The sequence below is a fragment of the Thalassophryne amazonica genome, chromosome 9, assembly GCF_902500255.1.
Source record: "Thalassophryne amazonica chromosome 9, fThaAma1.1, whole genome shotgun sequence".
NCBI lineage: Eukaryota > Metazoa > Chordata > Actinopteri > Batrachoidiformes > Batrachoididae > Thalassophryne > Thalassophryne amazonica.
This window is the reverse complement of record NC_047111.1, coordinates 89,712,757-89,725,901: the sequence shown is the minus strand read 5'-3', so window position 1 is coordinate 89,725,901 and position 13,145 is coordinate 89,712,757. Positions and strand designations below refer to the sequence as shown.

Below are 13,145 nucleotides of genomic sequence, written 5' to 3'. Positions count from 1 at the left end.
GAGCGTACACAGCCAGGCAGCAGCGGCCGCACACAGCGCACGCCAGCAGGCTGCTCCATGTGAAACGGATCATCAGATCACGCAGCAGGCGATCTGAATGTCACGCGTCGGGCCGGACACGCGTGACATTCATATCATCGCAGGATGATGACGCATATGCGTTGCAGGACTATGACAATATGACAAGCCAACAGTGCCACAAATACACCACTTTCAGTTACGTATCACCAAAAATACACCATAACAAATGCTACTTTTATCAGTTATTACGGTGCTTTTTCCTCTTAAAAAAAAATCTTCTTGTTGATTTTAGCCATTTTACGTTCCTGTTATAAGACAGTGATTGTAGTGCAGTGGTAAAGTTTCTATCTGGTTATCTGAGCTTTTGTAAATTACAGGTTAAATTCCCATGAGTGGCATTTATTTTTTATTTAACCAGGGTTATTTAACCATAGGGTTCTGTATTGCATCCACTTTTATTTATTATTTATATCAACCCAGTTGTTGTCCATTCGACTGCTCCTGTTTTTGTTCGGAGTCGCCACAAAAGATACAGCCAGATCCACATTGGTATTTGGCACAGGTTTTACACCGGATGCCCTTCCTGACGCAACTCCAGTTTCACCTGGACAAACAGACACAATCGCAGGTTTTCCGAAGAGGTCTCCCATCCAAGTACTAACCAGATCCTGCACTGCTTCTGAAATCTGATGGGATCAGGCTTACACAGAGCAGACTGCTATTTATATCAACCCAGTGATAGTCACTAATTATACAGCTGGTTATTATTTTATTTTTCTCCACATCAGCGGCGCGATGTGGTGCAACAAGCTCCAGCTGCTCACACTGTGTTCGTACATGCGCATGATGGTTCATGGTTCCCCATTGTGTTTGGTTTGAGGATTTTCTTTCAGTGTCTGAGTATTGTTAATGAGAGATAATGAGGACGAAAGTTATACTTTCAGAGTTCAGCTGTCAATTAAACCACTGTGTTGCCCATGAGGATCCACTTTTAATATAAAGATGATGTTGGGAAAGTGTAGTGACACGGACCCACAACAGGGGGCGTAAATGAACGGACAATGGAGGAAGTCAAATGTGAACACTTTACTGTTGTGAATAGCACAACTCAACACAGCAGATTACAAAATAGGTGCAAAAATCAATTAACAAAGGTGTCGTGTGGGCAGGCTCGAAGATAGAAGACATCTGTCCTGAGAAGAACTGGAACCACACGATTTCCTCCGCCACCGAACCTGGAAAATACTGGAGCCGCCAAGTTCCAAGTCCCCAGGTGGCCACCGTCTCCGCGTGTCGGATCTGGTACTGCTGGCGAGGAACAGAAACAATCAGATGTGTGAACACCCAGTAACACTTATGGTGGATATTCCACCTCCACCTCTAACACAGCAAGAGACTGAGGGCTACTTAGTTGGACGTGCGTCACTCATCACGTCTCCCCACACTTAGCGTCCCGTTCTCAGTAGGCTCCTCAGGAACTCCTGCAACAACTCAGAGAATTACGTATTCTTTAGAACAACAACGGCTGAGAGTATTACCTCTGTAGGTAGATGATATTTCGGCAACGAGGTGGAGATGACGTCCGGTCTTTATGGAGTGAGATGATGTAGTGTAGATGGGTGACAGCTGTCAAGAGACAATGAGTGACAGCTGTCACCCCCGGCTGTGTCCGTGGCGGCAGCGCCCTCTCGTGCCTGAAGCCCGCACTTCAGGCAGGGTGCCCTCTGGTGGTGGGCCAGCAGTACCTCCTCTTCAGCGGCCCACACAACAGGACCCCCCCCCCCTCAACGGGCGCCTCCTGGCGCCCGACCAGGCTTGTCCGGATGGCGGCGGTAGAAAATCGGCCAGGAGGGCCGGATCCAGGATGAAGCTACTCTTCACACAGGAGCGTTCTTCGGGTCCATACCCCTCCCAGTCCACCAAATACTGGAACCCCCGGCCCATCCGACGGACGTCCAGGAGCTGGCGCACTGTCCAAGCCGGCTCCCCGTCAATGATCCGGGCAGGAGGCGGCGCCGGTCCGGGAGCACAGAGGGGTGAGGTGTGGTGAGGTTTGATCCTTGACACATGAAAGACCGGGTGGATCTGCAGTGAAGCCGGGAGTTGGAGCTTCACTGCGGCAGGACTGAGGATTTTGAGGATTTTGTAAGGTCCAATATACCTGTCCTTGAGTTTCGGGGAGTCCACCTGGAGGGGGATGTCCTTCGTGGATAGCCACACCTCCTGCCCGGGCTGGTAAGCAGGGGCCGGGGATCGCCGGCGGTCTGCATGGGTCTTCGCCCTCGTCCGGGCCTTCAACAAGGCAGAACGGGTGGAGCGCCACACCCGACGGCACTTCCGCAGGTGGGCCTGGACCGAGGGCACACCGACCTCTCCCTCCACCACAGGAAACAATGGGGGCTGATACCCCAAACACACCTCAAATGGGGAGAGGCCGGTGGCAGAGGACACCTGGCTGTTATGCGCATACTCGATCCAGGCCAGATGTTCACTCCAGGCCGTAGGGTGTGCGGACGTCACACAGTGCAGGGCTTGCTCCAATTCCTGATTGGCCCATTCTGCCTGTCCATTGGTCTGCGGGTGATACCCGGACGAGAGGCTCACAGTGGCCCCCAGTTCCCGGCAGAAGCTCCTCCAGACGTGTGAGGAGAACTGGGGACCACGATCAGAGACGATGTCGGTAGGTATCCTATGCAGACGGATGACGTGGTGGACCAGGAGGTCTGCAGTCTCCTGGGCCGTGGGGAGCTTCGGGAGGGCCACAAAGTGGGCTGCCTTGGAGAACCGGTCCACTATCGTGAAGATGGTCGTCATGCCCTGGGACGGCGGGAGGCCCGTGACAAAATCCAGACCGATGTGGGACATGGGGCAATGAGGCACAGGAAGTGGCTGAAGAAGTCCCTGTGCCTTCTGGTGGTCTGCCTTGCCCCTGGCACAGGTGGTGCAGGCCTGGATATATTCCCGGATGTCGGCCTCAAGGGACGCCCACCAGAAGCGCTGCCGGACCACTGCCATGGTCCTTCGCACCCCCGGATGACAGGAGAGCTTAGAACCGTGACAGAAATCCAAGACAGCAGCTTTTGCCTCTGGTGGGATGTAGAGTCTGTTCTTCGGCCCTGTTCCGGGGTCCGGGCTCCGTGCCAGGGCCTCCTGGACGGTCTTCTCCACGTCCCAGGTGAGGGTGGCCACGATCGTGGACTCCGGAATGATGGGCTCCGGTGGATCTGACAGCTCAGTCTTGACTTCATCTTCATGCACCCGGGTCAATGCATCCGATCTCTGGTTCTTGGTCCCGGGGCGATAGGTGATTCGGAAGTCAAAACTCCCGAAGAACAGTGACCAGCGGGCTTGCCTGGGGTTCAGCCGCTTGGCGGTCCTGATATACTCCAGGTTTCCGATGGTCAGTGAAAACCGTGAAAGGCACAGACGCTCCCTCCAACAGGTGTCTCCACTCCTCAAGAGCCTCTTTCACCGCAAGGAGTTCTCGGTTGCCAACATCATAGTTCCGTTCTGCTGGGGTCAACCTGCGGGAAAAATAGGCACACGGGTGAAGAACCTTATCGGTCTCTCAGCTCTGGGATAGCACGGCTCCTATCCCTGAGTCAGAGGCGTCTACTTCAACCACAAACTGGCGGCTAGGATCGGGCTGCACCAGAACGGGTGCAGTCGAAAACCGCCGTTTCAACTCCTTGAACGCGGCACCGCACCGATCCGACCAGGTGAAGAGGACTTTCGGAGAGGTCAGGGCTGTCAGGGGGCTAACTACCTGACTATAGTCCTTAATGAACCTCCTGTAGAAATTTGCGAAGCCGAGGAACTGTTGCAGCTTCCTACGGCTTGTTGGTTGGGGCCAATCTCTCACCACCGCAACCTTGGCCGGATCAGGGGCGACGGAGTTGGAGGAGATGATAAACCCCAGGAAGGACAAAGAAGTGCGGTGGAACTCGCACTTCTCGCCCTTCACAAACAGCCGGTTCTCCAACAACTGCTGCAGGACCTGACGTACATGTCGGACATGAGTCTCAGGGTCCGGAGAAAAGATAAGAATATCGTCCAGATATACGAAGACGAATCGGTGCAGGAAGTCCCGCAAGACGTCATTAACCAAAGCTTGGAACGTCGCAGGGGAGTTAGTGAGGCCAAACGGCATGACCAGGTACTCAAAGTGACCTAACGGGGTGTTAAATGCCGTCTTCCACTCGTCTCCCTTCCGGACCCAAACCAGGTGGTATGCAGTTCTAAGATCCAATTTGGTAAAGATCTTGGCTCCATGCAGGGGGGTGAACACCGAATCTAATATGGGCTACGGGTATCGGTTGCGAACCGTGATCTCGTTCAGCCCCCTGTAATCAATGCATGGACGAAGTCCGCCATCTTTCTTGCCCACAAAAAAGAAACCTGCTCCCATCGGGGAGGTGGAATTCCGGATCAGCCCGGCAGCTAAGGAGTCAAATCAATGGCGCAATCATACGGACGGTGCGGGGGAAGGGTGAGTGCCAGATCCTTGCTGAAAACGTCAACAAGATCGTGGTACTCAACCGGCACCGTTGACATATTGGGAGGGATTTTGACCTCCTCCTTAGCCTGTGAACCGGGAGGAACCGAGGATCCTAAACACACCCGATGGCAGGTCTCGCTCCACTGCACCACTACCTCGGACGGCCAATCAATCCGGGGATTGTGCTTTAACATCCACGGGAACCCCAAAATCACGCGGGAGGTAGAAGGAGTCACAAAAAACTCAATCTCCTCCCGATGACTGCCAGACACCACCAGAGTTACTGGTAGTGTCTTGTGTGTGATCAAAGGGAGAAGGGTGCCATCTAGTGCCCGCACCTGCAATGGCGAAGGGAGCGCCACCAGAGGGAGCCCTACCTCCCTGGCCCATCTACTGTCTAGCAGATTCCCTTCTGACCCCGTGTCCACCAGTGCTGGGGCCTGAAGGGTTAAATCCCCGCTAAGGATTGTAACTGGGAGTCGTGTGGAAATATGTGTGTGTCCCACGTGAATGTCTTGGCCCACCCTAAGCCCAGTTTCTAGGGGCGGGCGTTTGTGTTTAACCGCTCAGGGCAGTCTCTCAATTGATGCTCAATTGAGAGACTTTGTCTATTAGGTGGTCTAAATGTGGCCCTGCTCGTGTCCATAGCCTCATCAGCAGGGGGAGCTGTAGCCACATGGAGTGTAGAGGCCGTGGAGCATGGGGAGGGTACGGAACCCTTTCGGAGCCGGAAGGGAGAGGGACGGCGCGTGCCAGGCCACGCCCTTCGTCCCGTTCCCGACGGCGTTCCTCCAACCGATTGTCTAGCCGTATAACGAGATCGATAAGCCCGTCTAAATCCTGCGGTTCATCCTTAGCCACCAGGTGCTCCTTCAGGACCGACGACAGTCTGTTTATGAAGGCGGCACGGAGCGCAGCGTTATTCCAGCCAGATCTCGCAGCCGCGATGCGGAAGTCGACTGCATAAGCGGCTGCGCTCCGACGCCCCTGTCTCATTGACAGCAGCACTGTCGAAGCGGTCTCTCCTCTATTAGGGTGATCAAACACTGTTTTGAACTCCCTCACAAACCAAGCGTACGTGAGAAGAAGCCGTGAATTTTGCTCCCAAAGCGCCGTAGCCCAAGCGCGTGCCTCTCCTCGAAGCAGGTTAATCACATAAGCTACTTTACTAGCATCAGACGCGTACATCACGGGATGTTGTGCAAAGACGAGCGAACACTGCATATGAAAGTCCGCGTGCGTCACTCATCACGTCTCCCCACACTTAGCGTCCCGTTCTCAGTAGGCTCCTCAGGAACTCCTGCAACAACTCAGAGAATTACGTATTCTTTAGAACAACAACGGCTGAGAGTATTACCTCCGTAGGTAGATGATATCTCGGCAACGAGGTGGAGATGACCTCCGGTCTTTATGGAGTGAGATGATGTAGTGTAGATGGGTGACAGCTGTCAAGAGACAATGAGTGACAGCTGTCACCCCCAGCTGTGTCCGTGGCGGCAGCGCCCTCTCGTGCCTGAAGCCCGCACTTTAGGCAGGGCGTCCTCTGGTGGTGGGCCAGCAGTACCTCCTCTTCTGGCGGCCCACACAACAGATGATTTACCACCCTCTGCTGGAATGGCGTGTTAGTCCAGAATGTAATTAGCAATGTTAACTAATATCAGTAGTTTCTCCAAAAATATTATTCCTATCAATGTTTCATTTTGCCGCCATTCATCCTTGACCCAGAATACATAAGCATACCAAACGGCAAATGTCAGCTCTCCCCACTCGCATGCACACAGAGCATTTTGTTTTTTCTGCATTCTGCTGCAAGCAGGTGCTTTTAATTTTAACACAGGTACAGAGACAGTGGCTGGTGCAAGCAGGTGCTTTCAATTTTTACACACGCACAAACAGACACGTGGCAGAAGACATTAAAAAAATACTTTTTTTCACTCATGGTAACAACAACAGGACAACTAAACTGACCAAAGCAACTGAACTACAAAAACACAATAAATCAGTAACACTAACAACACTGTTAAACTAACATGAACCACAATAACAACATTTAAAATCTCAAAACACAAACTCCCATGGTACATTGCAGCACAATGTCCATTGCTTACTGGTTAGCTAAAATTGCTAATTTCTCCAAAAATATTACTCCTATCAAGGTTCCATTTTCGCAACGTTCATCCTTAACCCAAGATACATAAGCATACCAAGCGGCAAATGTCAGCTCTTTCCGGATTTTGTGTGATCAAAGACACACGCACACACGCAGAGGCCACTTAGCTATTATAATATAGACTAAATTCATTTTTAAGTGTGTGTATGAGAAAACATAATATCCAAACAATGGCATTAACAGAACACCTCAGTTTGATTTCATATTTATTGGCTCTGCCTGAGGCATTGTGGTGCAATAGATTTAAAGCAGTCTGATGAATTACACTATCCAATCACTGACAGGTTTTCAGGAAAAGGGGTGTGTCATCTAAAAAAATAATAAGAGGCAGTTCGTCCAGTGTTTCCTTAATTATTTCTCTACATCTCTGATGTGGATCTGTTACGAGGGCAGATGACTCAGAGACTCTGAATGCACGCCGTGACAAGAAAAGTACTCAAACCTACAAACTGACCTTTGAACTGCTCGGCTGGAGCTCTGTCCCAATGGATGCCAACTGCCATGACGGTGTGCAGGCTTCTGTGTAAGAGTTCGCTGCTGGGGGGGATAAGAAAAAAAACCAAACATCATCTCTAATTAGAATTGCCCCAACTGACGAGATGTTCACTTACATACAGGGTGATCACTGGTGGCAGATAATAACAACAACAGTGACAACTTCACAGACTACTAGAAGCTGAATAAACTACCACTATCAGTTGCATTGTGTTGAACATCCAGCAGATACTTACATCAGGTTTCTTGGCAAAAGTTGTTGCTCCATCACAGTACACCACATTCCAATTACAGTGGGGCCAACAAGTATTTAGTCAGTCCCTGATTGTGCAAGTTCTCCTACTTAGAAAGATGAGAGAGGTCTGTAATTTTCTAACTATGAGAGACAAAATGAGAGAAAATCCAGGAAATCAAATTGTAGAATTTTTAAAGAATTCATTTGTAAACTGTGGTGGAAAATAAGTATTTGGTCACCCGCAAACAAGCAAGATTTCTGGCTATCACAGACCTGTAACTACTTTAAGAAGCTATTTTGTCCTCCAGCTGTTACCTATATTACTGGCATCTGTTGGAACTCCTTACCTGTATAAAAGACACCTATTCACAGCCTCAAATAGTCAGAATCCAAACTCAACCATGCCCAAGACCAAAGAGCTGTCAAAGGACACCAGAAAGAACATTGTGGACCTGCACCAGGCTGGGAAGAGTGAATCTACAATCGGCAAGCAGGTTGGTGTGAATAAATCAACTGTGGAAGCAATTGTAAGAAAACGGAAGACATATAAGACCACTGATAATCTCCCTCGATCTGGGGCTCCACGTAAGATGTCATCCCGTGGGGTGAAAATGATCATGAAAACGGTGAGCAAAAATCCCAGAACTACACGGAGGGACCTGATGAATGACCTGCAGAGAGCTGGGACCAAAGTAACAAAGCCTACACACTATGCAGAGAGGGACTCAAATCCTGCAGTGCCAGGCGTGTCCCCCTGCTTAAGCCAGTACATGTCCAGGCCGGTCTAAAGTTTGCCAGAGAGCATATGGATGATCCAGAAGAGGATTGGGAGAATATCATGTGGTCAGATGAAACCAAAATAGAATTTTTTAGTAAAAACTCAACTAGTTGTGTTTGGAGAAAGAATAATGCTGAGTTGCATTCCAAGAACACCATATCGACTGTGAAGCATGGCGGTGGAAACATCATGCTTTGGGGCTGTTTTTCTGCAAAGGGGACAGGATGACTGATCCGTGTTAAGGGAAGAATGAACGTGGTCATGTATCGTAAGATTTTAAGCCAAAACCTCCTTCCATCAGTGACAGCATTGAAGATGCAACGTGGCTGGGTCTTCCAGCATGACAATGATCCCAAAAACACTGCTCGGGCAACGAAGGAGTGGCTCCATAAAAAGCAGTCTCTAGACCTAGCCAGTCTCTAGACCTCAACCGCATAGAAAATCTATTGAGGGGGGTTGAAAGTCTGTGTTGCCAGCGACAGCCCCAAAACATCACTGCTCTAGAGGAGATCTGCATGGAGGAATGGGCCAAAATACCAGCTACAGTGTGTGCAAACCTGGTGAGGACTTACAGGAAACGGTTGACCTCTGTCATTGCCAACAAAGATTATGTTACAAAGTATTGAACTGAACTTTTGTTATTGACCAAATACTTATTTTTCACCACAATTTACAAATAAATTATTTAAAAATCCTACAATGTGATTTCCTGGATTTTTTTTCTCATTTTGTCTCTCACAGTTGAAGTGTACCTATGATAAAAATTACAGACCTCTCATCTTTCTAAGTAGGAGAACTTGCACAATTAGACTGACTAAATACTTGTTGGCCCCACTGTAGCTGCTGCTATTTCTGTTATTTTTCTTTATTTCTTGGGTACACACCCTGAGCAGCCAGTTCCTGGTGCTTGTGTGGAAGAAGCATGTGTATGTGTGTGTGTGTGTGTGTGTGTGTGTGAGATGTGGTGGTGAGGGGGCTTGTATTTCACATTTAATCTTCAACTTTTAAAAAAAGTAAAATACAATAGATACAATGAGATGCACAGAATCCCCAGGAAATAAAAATTGTAGATTTGTTATTGAGTTGTTTTTCTGCTCTTGTTGCTACACTGATAAATGTGTGATAAAAGTATTTTCTCTTCTATTTAAAATCACTATTGACAACACTGTTCCAGGCTTTGCGAAAACACAAAAAACTGACTTTTTTAAAAAACACACACAAAAAAAGATATTTTGCTGTTGTCGTTGTTGTATAACAATAATTATTCATGAGCCCTTTTTGCCACCTCATTCTTCTACCCACTAACGGTAAGCATTCAGCAACTGCTAATTTTTCACGCCGTCCAACGCACAATAAGCAAAGAAAAACAAAGCTCTACAATCTGTTGTTCTGACAGTTTTATGAATATGCATTTTGGATCTCGCTAACAGAAACTGTAAAAAAGCACTCACTGAAAGTATCTGCTGACAGTGTATGCTACAAAAAAAAAAAAAAAAAATTAATAAGACACCAGTGAGTGATTTACTTTGGACATAGTACAAAGTTGGATGAAGATCAGAAAAAGTCAGCAGAGGCTCAGACAAACAGGACACGCAAAGATCAGCCTAGAAAATGTTTAGTAAAACAAGTCTTTACCTCTGCAAAATAAGTTGAGGGCTTTACAGACTGTTGCTGATGGAACAAGTAAGCACACTTACAAGCTTTGTAGCTTGTAAGTTGTAGCTGTAGTGTCCAATCAGATTTCAGGGTAGTCCAGTGCAACCCTGGCCTCCACCCCAACTCCAGCCATGCCAGGAAGTGTTCAACATTTGACATTTCCTGTTTCACTGCTGACTCAAAATTTGGCACTTCAGGTTTCAGTGTGAACTTGCCACTGAGTTCCTATGAGATTCCATGGGATCTCGTTTGTTGATCCAGGAAGTGTTTGACTCAAAAGTATCCCAGGACTAAAAATTTGGCACTCCCTGTTTGGGACTCCCTGTACAAGTTTGTATGAAACTGGTCATTTTTTCACTGTTTTATCTTTTTTTTTTTTTTTTGTCACATTCTTCCCCTACAGCTTGGGAGTACATATTTCACAGAACTGTTGTAAAAAAACTTAACAATATATATCCCCCAACCACCACTGCTGGAAAGGCAACATTCCTACAGGGCAGCACTGATTAAAGCTGACCCAAAGCCTGACAAGGCACAATCAGGATAAAGCAACCTTTAAACACTATTTCTCATGGACGTCTTATGGTCCCAGATGAAGCACAGTTTGATTGACAGTGAACAATATTGGTATTTTTTCTGCGTCCATCTATAGCTACCTACAATAATGATATTTCTTATTCTGAAGTGTCTTATCCCCCTTCCAAAATATATTCTACAAATATATGGACCTGATTGACACCCTGAAACATTATAGAACATATGTCCAGAATGGAGTGGGGAGTAAGATACTGTGACATGGATATCTTTGTAAACTGTCTGTGAACTGTGGGCGGCTGCGTGCCAGTGTGCAAAGAAGATTTTGAAATGTTCAAAATTTCTGGCACACATAAATTTTGCGCCACTTGCATGAACTACCCATGAACATTGTGCAACCTATTCGCAAACACTGCATGTCACTGTGTGTCATTGCGTGCACAGTTTAAGCACAGTATACAATGAGTTTACTCATTGGCATGTGAGATTCATTGCCTTGCGGGGATCAAATTCATGCAAGTGTCAATGTGTGTGCCATCTAATGACATGCACTAACACTACAAATTGCGCGGCAGTGCGGAGCCAAAATTCGTGCAAGTGTCAAAGTGCCTTTATCCCCCCCGGGGGGAAGATAAACTGAAAATAAGATAATAAGATAAGCTGAAAGGCTGATTTTCCACGATGAGATGTTTGGGGGGGAAGAGAGGCCCCATTCTCCAGAAACAAGTCATTTAGCGATTATAATTAATCCAAAACTGTAAAATTAAGGTAAAAATGTTGCACAGTTCCGCTTTAACCCCATTCTGGACGCTAAATGTGGCAGGTGTGGGAACATACGCCAATGCCGTGCAGCGCCATGTCCACCACATCTCAAACTGCCTTGGGTCCTGTATGGCAACCATGCAGGCAAACAATTGGTCCATCCCTATTTTCAAAAGTGCCACTGTATGTAATTTATAGACAGAAGAAATATATGTTTGTTTGTTTTTTTTATTTAACTACCAAAAAGGGGCTCATGCAACCACCTGGCAGCTACACTGCTGTACATTTTGACCCGGTGCTGCTTGAATTAGTACTTTAGGGAGTGCATGATGACTCACATGCCGAGTCTGACAGAGCTGTGTGGGATGACTTCCTGGAGCTGTGGGAGGACACCGAACGTGCGCCGCTGTTTCGGTCCCGTAGAGGGTCCAGTGTGGAACAGATGTCCAAGTACAGCTCCTGAGCCTGAGATTCAGATGAATTTTCAGTAAAGAAGGTCAATTCTGAAATATTATGAAAAACTACAGTCCTTGTTCATGTTAGCCCTTGAACAGCTGACTCATACTTTCACTGAGGAAGGAGCTATCTCCGGTAGCGACAGCTCCTCAATTCCAAATGCTCTCCGCCTCTCATCTCGCACATCAGCATAACTGCACAGGAAGAATAGACAATATCTACAATATCTACAAAAAATAACTCCAATATTTTTACCATGACACATCAGAAGTAACACCTTTATCCTTCTGCAGACTTTACAGCATTGTACCTGACAACAGTGTGAGTACAGACAATAAACTCAGGTTTGGAGTTCCACTGGTGGTACGTGATGTAGTAGTGAGTCTGCAGCCAAATCCACTGCTGACCTTTGGTTAAAAAGCGATAATAGCAGGATTTACCTTTCCCACACTGCATTACTAAGGAAAAAACAAAGAAAAGGCACATTAATAATTGTTCTGATGCTCATAATGTCAGGCATTCATGGAATGGTGTGATATCTTAAAAAAAGAATAGAACACAGGACATCAAGACAGTATTCCAATGATGTCCAGACAATGGATTAATGAATCTGGTGATACTGCAGAAAGGATTGTTAAGATGTTACTTACACTGTTTGTGACACTGAGCTATAAGCTCCAAGTCATCCACGTGATAGTAATCATAGCCAGAAGTTCCAAGCACCTCAAACGGCAAATAACCAATGATTGGTGAAGCTCTATAACAACAACAAAAGAAAAAAAACAAATACCTGCTTTAGATCTGCGTGACTGGTTAGTAGGACAATGGAGTTTTTAAAGACATTTACCTGTGATCTAAAGACAGGAACTTCCATTCAAGGCTGTGTCTGGATGTGAATTCATCAGAAGGATCTTCCACATTACACAAATCCTAGACAAAACCAAAATCACAATGAACAAGAGCAATTCCAGATTTCTGATGTCCGCCAATCCGAATCCGGATCACCTTTAAAATTCATTGGAGTCTTCCATGCCCTAATATCTATCTGCGGTGCAAATTTAGTGAAAATTCGTGAAGTAGTTTTGACGTAATCCTTCAAAGCCTAAGTAAAGTGAAATATTGATCCAGAATCCAGATCCAGATCACCTTCAAAATTTAATGGATTCTTCCATGGCCAAATATCTATCTGTGGTGAAAGTTTAATCAAAATCTGTGCAGTAGTTTTGATGTAATCCTGCAAAGGGACAGACAAATAAAAAACACTGATGATTTTATAACATCCTGATGTGAAACAGAGCTCTATACTGCTATATAAACCTGGATGTGCATAGATTTAAACACTCGGCCCAAAAGTAATACAAGATTAACCTGTTCGCTTTAGCTTGTATGGTAGCTCTGCGATAGGGATGTGTTCAGTGGTGGGCTTTTTAGCTAATTTTGAAATCCATCGGTGGACCACTTAACTTCCACTAAATTTAGTTCCGCTAACCTTTTTTTGCTGGCATAGTGAATACAATGTAATGGTCAAAACCATACATAT

General features: G+C 46.8%; 1 protein-coding gene across 10 annotated transcripts in view; it reads right to left on the bottom strand.

The window, feature by feature from the left end:
- The window catches only part of npas2 (neuronal PAS domain protein 2), a 107,221-nt gene that overhangs the window by 11,466 nt on the left and 82,610 nt on the right, over nucleotides 1-13,145 (bottom strand). For 7 of the 10 annotated variants that reach the window (XM_034178734.1, XM_034178733.1, XM_034178730.1 and 4 more), the window contains 6 exons: nucleotides 12,453-12,535; nucleotides 12,256-12,362; nucleotides 11,916-12,063; nucleotides 11,715-11,799; nucleotides 11,488-11,614; nucleotides 7,144-7,226 (listed from right to left, as the gene is read on the bottom strand). In XM_034178734.1, the coding sequence (XP_034034625.1) occupies nucleotides 7,144-7,226; nucleotides 11,488-11,614; nucleotides 11,715-11,799; nucleotides 11,916-12,063; nucleotides 12,256-12,362; nucleotides 12,453-12,535 (633 nt within the window). The remainder of the gene's footprint in view (nucleotides 1-7,143; nucleotides 7,227-11,487; nucleotides 11,615-11,714; nucleotides 11,800-11,915; nucleotides 12,064-12,255; nucleotides 12,363-12,452; nucleotides 12,536-13,145) is intronic. The other 3 variants (XM_034178732.1, XM_034178740.1, XM_034178737.1) reach the window with 1 other exon arrangement.